Genomic DNA, 16,758 nt, shown 5'->3' with positions numbered 1-16,758 from the left:
CGCCAAAATCGAAGGTTTGGAAGGTTCTGACAATTCTAACTTTCGAACATCCGCTGACCAACTGAATTCTTAACAGTGAAGGTTTATGGGATTTTTCTCTTTTTTTTCTTGGGGGTGGGGTGGGAAGAAAGGCTTGGAGATTCATCACGAACGGATGAAGAAAAGACCGAATAGAATAAGGTAACACCACAACTAAAATTTCGGAAAGTCCAGAAGCTTCCGTGCGTTTGCAGCACTACACCCCATTATATAGATTAATGCCTCGAACACGCTCTTGGCTAGATCAAGAGTTCAAAAATCACAGCCCTCAATTTCAATCCCCAAATATTGGTTTTGTTAATATTTAACCACCTTAACAAAAGGCCTGTTTTCTTGACTTAGAAAAAACCATTCTTTAATTTTGAATCGATTACCGTAGTTAAGAGTACGATATTCAATACTGAATCTTACCAATCCTCTTTGTGGTCGGTCATGTAACAGGAAATTAATGCCTATAATTAGCTAGTTGTCTCCGACGTTTAAAAACTATTCTAGTTCTCTTAAAACGGGCTAATGATTCAAAGATTATATGAACTTTTTTTTCCGGAACAACGGTTTTATAGCCTGCGTGGCAAGCGCTAGAAGGGAGCGGGGAAAATTGGCGGGCGCGCGAGAAACGCGCGGAGCGAGGGAGAGGGGAATTAAAAAGGAAGCGGCGCTTCCTTTTCCCTTCTCCCTCGCTCCACGCGTTTCTTGCGGGCCCAATTTTCTCCTCTCCATTCCCCTTTCTACGCCTGTCACGCAGGCTGACGGTTCTACAGTGTCCCCTTATGGAGTTGGGGTTGAGAAAAGATAACATCGGCCTAAGGGAGGTGACGTCATGGGTTATTCTTCGGAGCAGCCCCGATTATACCGGAAATTGACCTGCATTCACTCTCTTTCAGTAGTAATGGCGGACGACGTCGGGGAAATAAAGACTTCGAACGTTTGTTAGGATTCGTTATGGTAGAATACAGAGTTCTTTCTACTTTCGTTTCTCGGCGACCTCAAGGATTTTACATTCGATTTGTGGAAGAAACGTGGAACTATGAAAACAGTCAAGATTTGCTCAGGTAACATCGGCCTACGGGAGGTTAACATCGGCCTAAGGGAGGTACGTTTTATAGCACCACGTTTGTATCGTATGTGTTATACTGGCACAATCGTACACATGGAAAGCTTATTTGCAAGCATTAAAACTTACAATCTTGCAGGAGCTTTTCTAATCATTGACCTGAGTGTGATTTCATTAATTTTATTACCAACTCATAACATCCACCTGCAGGAGGTTAACATCTACCTAAGGGAGGTGCAGTGGCTTACAGTGTATATTTTATAACTTATGTATCATAAAAGTCAATTCATAGGCATAGAAGCTTACTCTCTAGCAGGGAAACTCATCATAAGGAGCTTTTCTATCATTGACTTGAATTTCATAAATATTTTCATTTTTACCAACTCATAACATCCGCCTATAGGAGGTAAAGATCTACCTAAGGGAGGTTATGGTATTATAATAAGGAAGGATGGACTTGAAGAAAGCTTACGAATCTTAAGGGGCTTTTGCATTTCGTGTACATGCTGTTTTAGAATAAATTTAGTTATAAAGAATTATTATTATTATTATTATTATTATTATTATTATTATTATTTGAAAAGCCTTTTAATCTCACTAGAATGAGATTAATGAGAGTTTTCTCATTTTTTTATTTACACCCATAACATGGAATATTTAACAATTATTCACCAAAGTGGAGGTGAATAGTGATGGATATTTACCGAGCCGCAAAGCGGCGAGGTAAATATCCGTCACTTTCACCGACACTGAGGTGAATAATTGTTTTAGTATATATCCACACAAGCTGAATAAGAAGTGGACCAAAAATTACTTTAATTTTGACAATATACCGACAAATGGCAGGAAATTTTAAAATCTTGCGCGCCGCGCGGTAATTGATTTCTTATTGTAGAAAGTTCCGTCTCGCTTTCTTGCAGACAACTAAAACTTCTGGAGGCACTTGCTTAGTTGCTCACGTGTATTTTTTTCGATTGTTGTGTGAAATTTGTCCTATTGTTGAAACCACACTGCAAAACATTAGATGTTTCTTTGTTTACATTGTAATTATAGTGCTCGACAGTTTCGTAAAAAATGGATGGTATTTTTATTTTTCGCCTAGCAATATGAGGTTTGAAAGATTTAATAACTTACCATGTAATGTCGTCAAACCAAAATTTGTTGCCATTTTATTTTTTGTATTTTTTGTAATAGCCGTCTTTTTTAAAGAAATATTTTCCTCTTAAGTGACCGTGGCGAAACGGGAAGCCATCTTGTTTCTCTTAGGTTACTCGGAGGTGAATAGTACTTGGCTAATCACCTCCGAGCTAGCCAATCAGCGCGCGCTACAAGCACTATTCACTTGTGTGGTATATACTAAAATATATTATTATCAATATTATTTTTTGGCAACACACTGACCTATGCTGGGCCATTTATATTCATCTAATGAAACAATTTTACAGCCATAAAGATTTGCTGTGAGAGGTGTTATGGGTTTAAATAGAAAAAATGCAGGTGCTTTAAAATAGCATATAATAGCTGTTATGATGATTAAAGGCAATTGTTTTCTTGTTGTTGTTGTCGTTTCTTCTTGGTTGACCCCATCAACCTGTAATTTCCACATTAGATTTTGCTAGAAGTGACTGTTTATGACTGTTGAAATGATAGATCATTTTTAAAAATATAACCCTTAATATGTCAGAATTTATTTTAATTTAATTTGTGATCACTTACAAGAGGTTTGACTGTTTGACTGCTTACTACAGTACATTAACAATATTGGTTTTATTTTATTTCTTTTCAGGATGCAATACTTAAACTGTGCAGACCGCTGAAGAAACTGCTACTTCAAAGACACCTATGACTCATCAATTCCTCAAAAGACTTTGTGTACAACAGATGTTGTTGAACTGTTATTGCATGTCAAGCTTGACCTCTCGTCATGTGGCAAAATTATGTAAAATTTGATATTCAAGTTTGTAGGGTTAATTGACGGAGGATCTCCCATATAATGATGGATTGGATGCAAATGGTCATAATTTTGTTCCTCTCTGGCAGGAAATTGTGTAGATTGGTATATATGTACCACTTAGAGTGCAAAGATACAAAATGACCAACATTTTTAAGTAATGTTTAATTGGAAGAAAGATTCTCAGTCCTTTCTAGAACTTAAGGATGGTGCCTACTATTGTTACTGCGCATACGTTCTGTGCATCTGGAGATACTCGGGTTTCCTATGGGTGGTGCCCACTATTACAGGGATATTTTTGCACACTTTAAAACTATGCGGAGAAAGCAGAGCTTAGCAAGTGATTTTGGTATCCAAAAAGAAAATTGGGGGGAAATCATGCATTTTTCAGAGATAATAAAGCTTCAATTTGGAAAAAAGTGCCATACATTGCTTTGTATTTTGCTGCTTTTTAGAATAATAAAAAATTGTTGCTTGGTTATCTCTAAAAAATGCGTGGTTACCCCCAATTTCCTTAAATTTGGCTTTCAATACCTGCTACCAAGATCTGCTTTTCCCGCATAGTGATAAACCGTGCAAAAATACTTCGCTATTAGTAGGCACCGTCCTTAAGCAGTTGTGAAAAGAAATCCCAAAAAAATAACTGAGGGTCTTTCTTCTACTTAATCTTTCACCTGATATTGAAATGTATCTTTCTAATATCCATATTCAATTACAGTTATGGTTGCTAACCTTTATGGCTATTGAGTCAAAAAGATATGACATAAAGAGCTATTATTTTGTAAGTCAACAAATCTGTACCTCAAGTAAAGGTCAAAATGAAATTGAGCCATGCCATGAACCTTTGAGTGTGCTTTTCAAAAGATCCAAATGACCACCCCTAAATGTTTTCATTTTCATGTTTTAAGCTCATGACGTGTCATTTGTTATCAAGTAAGCTCTATGCTTCTAAATACGGGTGGAACTTTGTCATGAGTTGGAGAACAAGTCAAATTTGAACAAAAAATAAATGCCTTGTCCCCCCCCCCCCTCCCACATGGCATTTGACCATGTACCATGCCTTGGAAGAAGGGAATTGAATTTGGCTGGGGTAGAGATATTGAACTGAATTTACACTGTACCTTTGGCATTGGAGAATTTGGACTTTTCTCTTTTTTTTTTTCTTCTGTTTGAATACAATAATTATTGAACAACTGAGACAATATAATATATATTAATACTCTTTATTCATAATGATAGTACAAGAGAGTGCATGGTAATAAGTAATACCTGTAAATCGATATTGAGATGCTGAAGCCGGGGGCTTATATGGCACAATTGAAGGTCTGAGGGCATAACCGACTTATGTCGAATTTTAGCGCGGCTTTCGATTTCGCACGGATTTGTCCGAATTTTGGCTCTCCCTGGTTTGGAAAACATTTCGCGGTTTTACAATCGTGGACAAAACTCCTTGAGAAAACCAAACACAAACAGAACAAAAACCACTTGCTTACTAATCTCCCTCCCACCCCCTCCCCCTATGCAACGAGAACCGAACACAGACAGCCAAAAAACCACTCACTTACTGTTTCTCCCTTCATAATTCTACAACAGTTACTTCTCCCTTCCCCCCTCCCCCTTATACAATGTTGATGTGGGAAGTGATGCTTGCCAGGAAACTGTTCGTGACCCAAAAGACAACATTGAGTCAGGGGGGGGGGGGGGGGAGGGGTATTTGGTAGTTTGCTTGTCTACAAGTGAACGCGTTTGGAAGGCAAATTTTTGATAGGTTTTGTCCACGTCAGACTCGTTTTCCAAATTATCGGTAGGCTAAAAGTTTCCACTGTCCACGAGCCATGCTTAGTCGCACCAGTTGTTGTTTCTATAAGTAACGTTTGAGATGATATCATGGTTTGCTTTTGCGGGTTGTAACAAGCCCAAAATAGAACAAGGCAGTCGGGATAAACAACTTGCGTATCGTACTGGCTAGTTGGTTTCGCTTTTGTTTGGTGAAGTTTGTAAACGCACCGACATCTATGGATGTTTTGAAAAGTTATGAAATTGAGGAATGCAGTTCACAGGAACTGGTGGAAATGTTGTCCAAAGAATCCCTCCTTGGTAGTGATGACTGTGCCGTGATGAATTTTTCAATTCGATTATCAAATCCCGCGGGAGCATCAGAGACAAATCCCGCCATGTGCAAGGTGTTTTGCAAGCCTTAGTTGTGGTTTGCCAGGCTTGAAATTCGGTATGTAACGATTAACTTGACAATTTCAAGGCAATGATTCAATAAAAGTATGATTAACATAGATTTTCAACGGTTAACACCGACTACTGGTAAAAAAGAATAGATAGTCTTTACCTTTTATTAGAACTGCCGTTAATCGTTGTTAATCGTTGAAATGGCTACATGTCTTCCTGTTAATCGTGTAGAATGCTAGTATTTTGCGTTATGAAGAGTGATATGTTGACAAACGGGACAAAGCTGGATTTTACGCCAGGAAATGGACACATTTTCTCTTGGAGGATGTAACTGTTTACATTTCGGACATTCCTGTCACGTACGTAGTAGTTTGTAACAGAATCAAATAAAAGCGTGACAGCATTCTTTTCGTTGCTCCCGCAAAAAACACCGCTTTCGTTAGCCTCCCACGCAGACGTTCTTAGGGGTTCGTCACGCGTTCCTGCCCCACGAACGCGTGACGAACCCCTAAGAACGTCTGCGTAGGAGGCTACGCTTTCGTGTGCCGTGTTTCAAAGACAACGAGTGTATATTGAATACAAGTATTTAATCCTCAGTGCATTGTCCTTTTGGTCATCCAGTGTCTATAATGTTACCGATATATCTTTACAAGATGGTAAAATTTCTCAATGGCATTAATACGAAACACAAAGCGGCGTGAAAAAATACTGGACAATGGTTTTCAATCGAATTGCGGTTCACATGCAAAAGTTTGCTCAAATCCGAGCTACATCGAAAAACGGGCTGAAATTCGACATAAGTCGGTTATGCTCCCAGCCCTTCAATTCGTACAGGAGATTGGTCAAAATGGTGCAATTACTTTACAGTTTACAAATAAATAAATAAATAAATAAATGAATAAATAAATAGATAAATATTAATGTTAATAATAGTGGTGATAATAATAATGATAATAATAATAATAACTTAAATGAAAAAAATTAAATAAATAACAAATAAAATATTAAATTAAGCTAAGCCGTGTATACGAGAGTTCAAAAGGACATGAATTCACAATTTGATTGGAAGTAATCTTTAAGTTTTTGTCTACAATTTGAGATAGTAAGAGAATTACCTAAATCAAGAGGGTTGTCATTCCAAATTTGAGGGCCTTGTGCATGAAGTGCAAAAGCCCCTTAAAATTCATAAGCTTTCTTCAAGTCAATTCTTCCCTATTATACATACTTGCATGGTGCTATAAACATCATGACCTCCCTCAGGTAGATGTTTACCTCCTGTATACGTAGGTGGAATTGTTATCACTTGGTAAAAATAAAATGAAATTCAAGTCAATGATAAAAAAGCTCCTTATGATCCCAAGTTTCCCTGCTGAAGAGTAAGCTTCTATGCGTATGAATTGAGTACACAATGTCTTTTGTGGAATTAATGAGTCATAGGTGTCTTTGAAGTAGCTGTTTCTTCAGTGGTCTGTGCAGTCTAAGTATTGCATTCTGAAAAGAAATAAAATAAAACCAATATTGTTAATGTACTGTAGTAAGCAATGAGAGAGTAATGTACAATCGTCTTTTAAGGTTTCTTAATAATCATAACATTCTCTCTGACAATCAGCATGGTTTTCGCAAGCATCACTCCACGGCTAGCGCTTATGCTCTTACTTGTTTATATGACAAAATCTCTTGCGCCATTGACAATAAGGAATGCACAGTTGGTATTTTTATAGACTTGTCCAAGGCCCATGACACCGTTGATTATAACATTTTGATTTCAAAATTAGAGCATTATAGTGTTCGCGGCACTTCACTTAGAGGGTTCGAAAGCTATCTAAGCAATAGACAACAATATGTGGAATTTAATGGCGTCAGTTTGGAGTCTTGCGAAATTAAGTACGGGGTGCCTCAGGGTTCTTAATTATATACTAGGTCCCCTACTCTTTCTACTCTATATGAATGATCTGTGTAACGTGTCAAAGGTCGTGGATTCTATTCTTTTTGCAGATGATACAAACATATTTTTCTCCCACAAAGATTTTAACTTGCTTCCTGGAATCTTGAATTCTGAAATGCTTAAATTAACTCAATGGTGTCGAGCAAACAAGCTGTCCATTAACTTTAAAAAATCAAATTTTATGGTTTCTAAACCACCCCAAAGGAGGAAAACACTTGATATATCTATTCAAATTGACAACAATGCAATTGAACGTGTGAAAGAGACAGTATTTTTAGGTGTTATCCTCGATGAGCATTTGTCATGGAAGCCTCACATTCTTAGTGTTTCTAGAAAAATATCAAAATCAATAGGTATTATTTATAAGTCTAGTTTTTGCCTTCCCAAAACCTCCTTACGCTCCTTGTACTATTGTCTATAGTCTAGTTTACCATTACTTAATTTATTGTGTTTCTGTGTGGGGATCGACATATCAGTCTAATTTAAATCGGATTATTGTTCTGCAAAAGAAGATAATCAGAATAATATCTAAAGTTTCTTTTGATGCTCATACTGGTGTTCTTTTTAAAGAACAGGAGATTTTAAAATTCTCTGACATTTATTTATACCAAATAGGTAAATTTATGTATCTTTTTAAAAAAAGCTTACTTCCAAATTATTTTCGCGATATGTTTACTCTTGCAAGCCAGATACATTCTTATAATACAAGAAATTCCAACCTTTTCTATATACCTTATTGTCGAACTAATCTTCGAAAATTCTCAATTCGGTTTCAAGGTCCTACGCTTTTCAACTCGCTTAGTCGTGAAATTCAAAACAGTGAAAGTATCAGTTTGGCGATCAAAGACTTAGAAAATTCCTTCTTTCTAAGTTAAATTGACTCTTTGTTGAGCTACACACCTTTTTTTTTTTTTTTTTTTTTTCTCCTTTTAAAAAAAAAAAATTGGAATTTTCATTCAGTACCATTAACTTCTATGGTTTATCCTATAGTTCCAGGACGCCTATAGTTAATAAGCCCCAGGCTTCTATATAGGCTTCCTAGCCTTTAACACATTTCATCTTGTAAATAGTTTAGTAGGAATATTGTGTATCATCTTTAATGTATTTATGTTGTATTTTTTGGTTAATGGCAAATAAAAAATGAAGCAGTCAAACAGTCAAACCTATCGTAAGTCAGATCACAAATTAAATTAAAATAAATTCTGACATATTAAGGGTTATATTTTTAAAAATGATCTATCATTTCTACAGTCATAAACAGTCACTTCTAGCAAAATTTAATGTGAAAATTACAGGTTGATGGGGTCAACCAAGAAAAAAATGACAACAACAACAAGAGAACAATATTGCATTTCACTGTATTCCATGTTATGAGTGTAAATAAAAAAATGAGAAAACTCTCATTTATCTCATTCTAGTGAGATTAAAAGGCTTTTCAAATAATAATAATAATAATAATAATAATAATAATAATAATAATAATAATAATAATAATAATTCTTTATAACTAAATTTATTCTAAAACGGCATGTACACGAAATGCAAAAGCCCCTTAAGATTCGTAAGCTTTCTTCAAGTCCATCCTTCCTTATTATAATACCATAACCTCCCTTAGGTAGATCTTTAACTCCTATAGGCGGATGTTATGAGTTGGTAAAAATGAAAATATTTAATATGAAATTCAAGTCAATGATAGAAAAGCTCCTTATGATGAGTTTCCCTGCTAGAGAGTAAGCTTCTATGCCTATGAATTGACTTTTATGATACATAAGTTATAAAATATACACTGTAAGCCACTGTACCTCCCTTAGGTAGATGTTAACCTCCTGCAGGTGGATGTTATGAGTTGATAATAAAATTAATGAAATCACACTCAGGTCAATGATTAGAAAAGCTCCTGCAAGATTGTAAGTTTTAATGCTTGCAAATAAGCTTTTCATGTGTACGATTGTGCCAGTATAACACATACGATACAAACGTGGTGCTATAAGACGTACCTCCCTTAGGCCGATGTTAACCTCCCGTAGGCCGATGTTACCTGAGCAAATCTTGACTGTTTTCATAGTTCCACGTTTCTTCCACAAATCGAATGTAAAATCCTTGAGGTCGCCGAGAAACGAAAGTAGAAAGAACTATGTATTCTACCATAACGAATCCTATATCCCACCCCCAAGAAAAAAAAAAGAGACAAATCGCATAAATCTTCACTGTCAAGAAATCAGTTGGTCAGCGGATGTTCGAAAGTTAGAACCCTCCTTGGTGGGTTTATATGATCGGTAATGTTTAATGTTTTACGTACCGATCAGGGAAATTCAGGAAGTTTTAGTATCTTAACTCGTATAGCACAAACCTGCACATTTACACTGTAACTAAAAGGACAACTTGAGACGTTTGCTTCAAATATTGTATGTGACCTAAACTTTAAATAGATTACTTTAGTTCCGGTTTTCAGATCGATGCAAATACGTTTCATGTTTTTTGCATAGAATGGATTCGTGAGTTTTGTTTGATCTGAGAAAAATTATCTCTGATTCTTTGAATCGATGCGCTACAGTACATGCCTGGGAAGATATAAACTAGGATGCCATTGAACACAATTGGGTGTAGGTTATGGATCTGACTTTCGGACTAAGCTTACATTGTACGTTCGTTGTACAGCCTACTTTCACAAGGCTGCAAATTGCACGAGGAATCCACAAAGCAAGGCATAAGCTTCGGTATTTTTTTAAAATTTGCTTCAAGTTGTGTTATTCTTACATGTTTTTATTTTGTGCATGGTTCTTTAAACTTCGCTTTCGTCAAGTAGGGAAGTTGGAAAATCATGCAAATCCTTCCCGGCCGGAAGCCACGAAAAAGCTTACTAAGCTTTTATTCTAGTTTCATTTTCGTATGGGCGGGTCGTTAGTATGTATAGGATAGGGAGATGACAGTTACCGGCCTTCAATGGCTGTGTTGACCCTGGCAAATAAACTCTTATGGACTTAATCTTACTAATTAATGATAAAGTGTTAACTTCATTAGGCTTATCATATAAAGCTTAGTGAATAATAATTATTAAGCTAAGCTTTAAATGAGTTAATAAATTTACATATCAAATTTATTCAGCTGTTGTCTGCATTGTACATGTCTTGACGTTTCAAGTGAGAATTTTGTTGACAATTTTTAAAACCTCCATTTTTAGCACATTGGATAATGAAGATAGAAAACCTTGCTAAACTTCCAGTACAATTTCTTAATTAGTGAGTATATTTACTGTCGGAAACCGGATATTAGCGACAATGAAATGTAGTGAATGTGTAATGTAAACTTGATTGACATGTGAATGATTTTGACCGGTATCAAATAATAAGCTAGAAGGATTTGTTCGACTGAGTATAGAAGGATTTGTACGACTGACTATTGAAGGAGATTGTAACTGCGAGTGTTTATTAAAGAACGTTATACAGTCCTCTTGAGTGGAGTGGAATATTTTCTACACAGTGGTCCTTCGAGCCGGATATGGCCAGATTTTGGACGAGAGAACGCTAGAAAGTCGAAGAAACGCAACGCAATGGAGAATACTGATGGGACGGTGCCGCCGACAGCTAGTACAGCTGCCGGTACAGAGAATAGTAACAAAGCAATCGAGGTTAGTCTTGCAAAGAAAATAAAAATTAGAGGATCCTTGAGAGGAGCGGCTACGAAACTCCGTAACCGTATCGGCGAACGATTAGCAGATGGAACTGTCTCTGTGGACGCGTTTTATTTGAAAGATAACATTCAAACAATTCAACAAAAGATTGAATCACTAAAGAAACTGGACGAAGAAATTATTGATCTGATGGCGAGTTGTGACGATGACGAAGTAGAGGGGCGCATGGAAATGGAGATTGAAGGGAGTGATTCTGTGCGAACTGATTTGAACAGAATCGTGGACAGAATGGAAGATGCATTGAAACAATTGTCGCCACCGCCCCCAATTCAACAACAGATGCCAACTGAAGGTCAGAATGTTTTCCCTGGGTTTTACGCGTCGACATCACAATTTCCCGCTAGTTCGCCGCCGCCTAAGAAAACAGCCAAATTGCCTAAACTGGAAGTAAAGAAGTTTAGCGGGAGAATACAAGAATGGCAGGAGTTTTGGGATTCCTTCGAAAGCGCCATCGACAAAAATGAAAGCCTCGCAGCGGTAGATAAGTTCGCATACCTGCGGAGTTTAGTTGTCGAACCGGCGAGATCGACAATCGCTGGGTTCTCCCTCACTTCAGCGAACTACACCGCGGCCGTGGAGGTTTTAAAGAAACGATATGGGAAAGAAACTGCCATTCAGAGAGCGCACGTAAATGATCTGCTCAATTTGCCACACGTTTTTAACGACAAGGACACCCCGCGGTTGAGAAAGTTATATGATAGTTGTGAAACACATTTCCGAGGACTAAAGGCTCTCAGCGTAAATGAAAATACCTACTCAGCAGTGGTTGTACCGGCCGTACTGCACAAATTACCCGAGGCCTTTCGACTGACTATCACGCGGGGCACGGATTTCCTAAGCTGGTCCATGGAGGAAATGCTGACCGCATTTTTGAACGAACTGGAACTAAGAGAAGACCATGACCACGTGGTGACCGCGAGTGCTGGATCTCCGGACCAGAAACAGAGTGCATTCAGGAGCAGGGACAGCAGAATGAGAGGAACCTCGACGAATACTACCTTGCATACGAGACAGGAGACGGATAATTGTGCCTTTTGCCTGGGTAAACACGCCCATGAACACTGTCCTAAAGTAGTTGATGTAAACAAACGTAAGGACATTCTATACAAATTCGCTAGATGTTTTAAGTGTTTGAGGAAAGGGCATCGTGTGAGAGACTGTAAATCTATGGAGTTGTGTAATAATTGTGGCCGAAATCACCACATTTCTGTATGCGAAGTTGCGCCAGTTGCGCGTCCAATTACCGCTAGTCCTAGTAGCTTGCACGTGGGTACGGGTGGGCGCGTAGCCTTACAAACAGCATGCGCTGCTGTTAGCGGGGAGGGAGAACCGCGGAAGGTTAGGGTTTTGTTCGATGCAGGTAGTCATCGCTCCTTCGTGACCGCCAGAGTGGCTCAGCACGCGCAGCTCAGAGTGATTCGCCAAGATTGGCTCGGGATTAGCACGTTTGGACAAACCGCCCGAGATACGCAGCTAAGAGATGTTGTACACATGAAGGTGAGTGCTTTAGGGAGTCAGAAAGTTATTGAGATAGAAGCCTATGTAGTGCCTGAAATTTCAACAATTCAAAACAGCCACGTAGAGATTGCAAAATATGAATACCCCCACCTTAAGGGCCTGTGGTTTTCAGACGTGAGTAAGGGAACGGAAGAAATGTTTATCGATGTATTGATTGGCGCGGATTACTTGTGGAGCTTCCAGAAAGGGTGCACAATCAGGGGCAAACCAGACGAGCCTGTTGCCGTGGAAACGGAATTAGGGTGGGTACTGTCAGGTCCCATGAAGAGCTCGGGGAATGAGAGTGAAGCCCGTTCGGTGCAAGTTAATCTGATCGGAAGTGCTCGCGAAGAACGCCTAAATTTAGAGAGTGACGTCCATAAGCTGTGGGATATGGAAACACTAGGCATCGTTGAGTCTGAAGACGAAGTACACGAGGCGTTTGTAAACAGTGTGTCATTTACAGGGAACAGGTATTCCGTTAGATTGCCATGGAAGGAGGGGCACCCAGAACTCCCAAGCAACTACGCTACGAGCTTGCGCCGCCTCAAGACCCAAGTCGCTAGACTGGAAAAGGAACCGGAAGTGTTGATGGAGTATGCGTCGATAATTCAAGATCAACTAGAGGCTGGGATAATAGAGAGGGTGGTAGAGCTGGAGAAGGCGCCTAAAGTTCATTACTTTCCACACCAAGCCGTAATTCGTAAGGAGTCAACAACCACGAAGGTGCGGGTTGTGTACGACGCGTCGTCGAGGGAAGGTAAGGTAGGCACGTCCTTGAATGATTGCTTGCATGTTGGGCCCTCGCTGAATCCTTTGCTGTTCAATATACTGTTGCGATTCAGGGAGAATAGAGTGGTACTTGTCGGGGACATAGAAAAGGCGTTTTTAAATGTTGAAGTCGATGTGCAAGATCGAGATTGTTTGCGTTTTCTGTGGATGGAAAAACCTCCCGATTTGTCTGGTATTGTCATATACCGGTTTTGTCGTGTTGTATTTGGAGTTAACGCATCGCCATTTCTGCTTAACGCCACAATTAGACATCACCTTAAGAAGTATGAAGAATGTGACCCAGAATTTGTGCAAAAATTGAGAGATTCGTTTTATGTAGATGATTTTGTGGGGGGTGGAGCGATGTCGGCAGAAGTTGTAGAGCTGTACTGCAAGACCAATGACCGAATGGTAGACGGAGGCTTCAATCTTAGGAAGTGGCTAACCAACGATTCCCAGGTCAGAGCCAGGATAGAAACCGATGCGAAAGTGGACAGTGGTTCAGTAAGTGAAGAAGACATCACCTATGCCAAATCATCGGTGGGGATGCGGCTAGGCTGTAGGGGTCAGAAGGTGTTAGGATTGGCGTGGGACTATGAAGCAGACGTAATCAGTTTTGACTTGACGGAAATTGCTGAACGCGCAAAAGGCCTTCCTGCCACGAAACGAAACACCTTAAGGCTGCTAGCAGGGATCTTTGACCCACTGGGAATTATGGGCCCGGTTACAGTGAAAGTTAAGATTATGTTTCAAGATGTATGTCGTCAAAAGAGCGGTTGGGACGATCCACTTCAAGGTGAAGTCAAGCGAGGTGTTGAAAGTTGGATCAAGAGTCTCCTAGATTGTCAAACGATCACGATCCACCGATGTGTTTGGGATCATTTGCGCGAAGAAGTACTGCATTGTTCTCTTCATGGCTTTGCGGACGCAAGCAAGAAAGCTTACTGTGCTGTTATTTACCTGGTGTACCTAACCAGTACTGGAAGATACACAAGAATGTTGACTTCGAAGACGAGAGTCGCTCCATTGAAGGAGTTGTCGATACCGAGGCTAGAGCTCATGTCGGCGCTGATGCTGGCGAAGCTTATGAGTAATGTGGAGACGGCGCTGTCTCATCAGGCTGGAGTGAAGCGGTCGAGATTGTGGCTGGACAGCATGACTGCGCTGCATTGGATTATGAACCGTGGGGAATGGAAACAGTTCGTCCGACATCGCGTCAATGAGATTCTAAAGCTGAGTGAAAAAGGGGATTGGAGTCATTGTCCGGGTGAAGAAAACCCAGCTGACATTGGATCGAGGGGAGTGTCCGCGCTGGAGCTTAAGCAAAGTGAGTTGTGGTGGCATGGTCCAATGTGGTTAAAGGAGAAAGAAGACAGTTGGCCGACAGTGAAAGCGATTGAACCCACGACCGAGAGCAGTGAGGAAGAACGTAAAGCCACAGTTTTGGCAGTACAAGTTGACACGCCTCTCGGTTTAGACAGAGTTTTACAGATTGACAGGTACAGTTGTATAAGAAAGCTTTTGAGAGTGACAGCGTGGATTAAACGCTTTTGTTTCAACGTTCAGAAGAAGACGAAAGAAGAAAGGAAGCGAGAAGCCCTCACATTACAAGAGTTAACAGAGGTGGAAAATGACTGGATTAAAGTGGCACAGAAAGAGTTGAGACGAGACGACAACTACAAGCAACTGGTCGGTACATTTGGACTGTCGGAGGATTGCAATGGTGTACTTCGATGCAAGGGGCGTTTGGAGTACTCAGATTTGCCTCAAGACGCGAAAGAGCCGATAATTTTGCCTAAAGACCATCGCTTAACGTACCTGCAGATTCAACAGTGCCACAAGAGAGTCTTGCATAGCGGAGTGAGAGGCACGCTGGCGGAATTGCGCTCGAGATTCTGGGTACCAAAAGGTAGGCAATTAGTGAAGAAGGTGCTCAGTCAGTGTGTTGTATGCAAGAAGTTGGAAGGAACGTCGTTTGCGCAGCCACCGGTTTCTAGCTTACCGGAATTTAGGGTGAGACCGTCCCCTCCGTTTTCTAAGGTTGGCGTGGATTTCGCCGGGCCATTGTACGTGAAGGCTAGAGGTAAACAGATGAGAAAGGTATACATCTCCCTGTTTTCGTGTTGTGTGACAAGAGCTTTGTACTTGGACCTAGTGGAGGATCTTTCAGCAACAACCTTTCTACGTTGTTTGAGGAAATTTACCGCCAGAATGGGAACACCCACTTTGATTGTGTCAGACAACGCCAAGACGTTCAAAAGGACAGAGAAAGAACTGCAAACTCTCTACCGTCACCCCGAGATAATAGCGGAACTGGAGAACAGACGAATTGAGTGGCGTTTCAACCTGGAGAGGGCCCCATGGTGGGGTGGATTTTTTGAGCGAATGGTTGGGAGCGTTAAAAGGTGTCTTCAGAAGGTAATCGGTAATGCCAGGTTAACTTTCGATGAGTTGCTGACGGTACTTGTGGAAGTGGAAGGCACTCTGAATTCTAGACCGCTAACGTACGAGTATAACGACCCCGAAGGGGAAGTTTTAACTCCCGCACACTTGATCTACGGAAGAAGACTTCAGTCATTGCCGGAAGTCACTGAAGAGGAAGACGAGAGTGAGAGCACTTGTGCAAGGCGATACAAGTATCTGAACCAGAAGTTGCAACATTTTTGGAAGAGATGGCAGAGAGAGTATTTGACGGATCTACGAGAGTGTCACAAGATGCAAGGTTCTTCCAACCGAAAGTCGCCTAAGGTAGGAGATTTAGTTACAGTTTATAATGAAGGCACAAAGAGAGGTAGTTGGAAGCTAGCAGTTGTAGAAAGGCTCATTGCAGGAAAGGACGAAGAGGTAAGAGGAGCGAGTGTGAGAGTGATCACAAAGGGGAAACAGGTCCGCATGAGCAGACCTGTACAAAGGCTATTCCCCTTAGAAGTCCGCGCAGCATCACTGGAAGACACACCGAGAGTGAATGAGGGAGGTGCTGCAGTAACAAGGCGGGACAGACCTCGCCGAGCTGCCGCGCTAGATGCTGCCTGGAAGACGAAGGACATGCTACTGAATTCTGAGCATGACTAAACGAAGCGGTTCATCCTTGACTCAAAAGTGAGTCAAGGGTGGGGGGAGTGTCGGAAACCGGATATTAGCGACAATGAAATGTAGTGAATGTGTAATGTAAACTTGATTGACATGTGAATGATTTTGACCGGTATCAAATAATAAGCTAGAAGGATTTGTTCGACTGAGTATAGAAGGATTTGTACGACTGACTATTGAAGGAGATTGTAACTGCGAGTGTTTATTAAAGAACGTTATACAGTCCTCTTGAGTGGAGTGGAATATTTTCTACATTTACAGAGCATTGGAAAAGAGATCTTGGATGTCCTGTGTTGTGGCATCCTTCAATGACAAATGTTTGGTTCTTAATTTAATCATCAGGACATTACATTATCTATAATTCCAAATAATAAATATACAGTCAATAAAAATCAATGGTTGTTGATAAAAGTTGATCTTATTCAATTGACAAATATCAGAAATCAGTCGAAATCTAACATACGGTTTCCTGTGATTATTAATTTTGATCAAATTTTTTGGTGTTTATGTTTAGGTTTTTCTTGAATTTTCAGCATCCA

General features: G+C 40.0%; 1 protein-coding gene and 3 long non-coding RNA genes across 4 annotated transcripts in view; 2 read left to right on the top strand and 2 right to left on the bottom strand.

Moving 5' to 3' along the window:
- LOC146475421 (uncharacterized) overlaps window positions 1-16,758 on the bottom strand; it is a 120,981-nt gene that overhangs the window by 82,679 nt on the left and 21,544 nt on the right. The window lies entirely within an intron of this gene.
- Window positions 889-3,885, top strand: LOC146475425 (uncharacterized). The gene is made up of 2 exons (XR_014865879.1): window positions 889-1,132; window positions 2,880-3,885. It is a non-coding gene; the product is annotated as an uncharacterized LOC146475425 (long non-coding RNA).
- Window positions 6,516-9,309, bottom strand: LOC146475424 (uncharacterized). The gene is made up of 2 exons (XR_014865878.1): window positions 9,168-9,309; window positions 6,516-6,716 (listed from the first exon to the last, which is right to left on the bottom strand). It is a non-coding gene; the product is annotated as an uncharacterized LOC146475424 (long non-coding RNA).
- On the top strand, window positions 10,429-16,468 carry LOC146475423 (uncharacterized). The gene has a single exon (XM_085115836.1). The coding sequence runs from the start codon at window positions 10,721-10,723 to the stop codon at window positions 16,199-16,201; it is 5,481 nt and encodes a 1,826-aa protein (XP_084971962.1). The 5' UTR covers window positions 10,429-10,720; the 3' UTR covers window positions 16,202-16,468.

The sequence above is a fragment of the Pavona decussata genome, unplaced genomic scaffold (genome assembly GCF_977016875.1).
Source record: "Pavona decussata unplaced genomic scaffold, jaPavDecu1.1 SCAFFOLD_84, whole genome shotgun sequence".
NCBI lineage: Eukaryota > Metazoa > Cnidaria > Anthozoa > Scleractinia > Agariciidae > Pavona > Pavona decussata.
The sequence above is the reverse complement of the archived record's forward strand: the minus strand, read 5'-3'. Positions and strand labels throughout refer to the sequence as shown.

Coding starts and splice junctions, on each gene's coding strand:
- LOC146475423 (XM_085115836.1), top strand. CDS start 10,721: ATGGAGAATACTGATGGGACGGTGCCGCCGACAGCTAGTACAGCTGCC.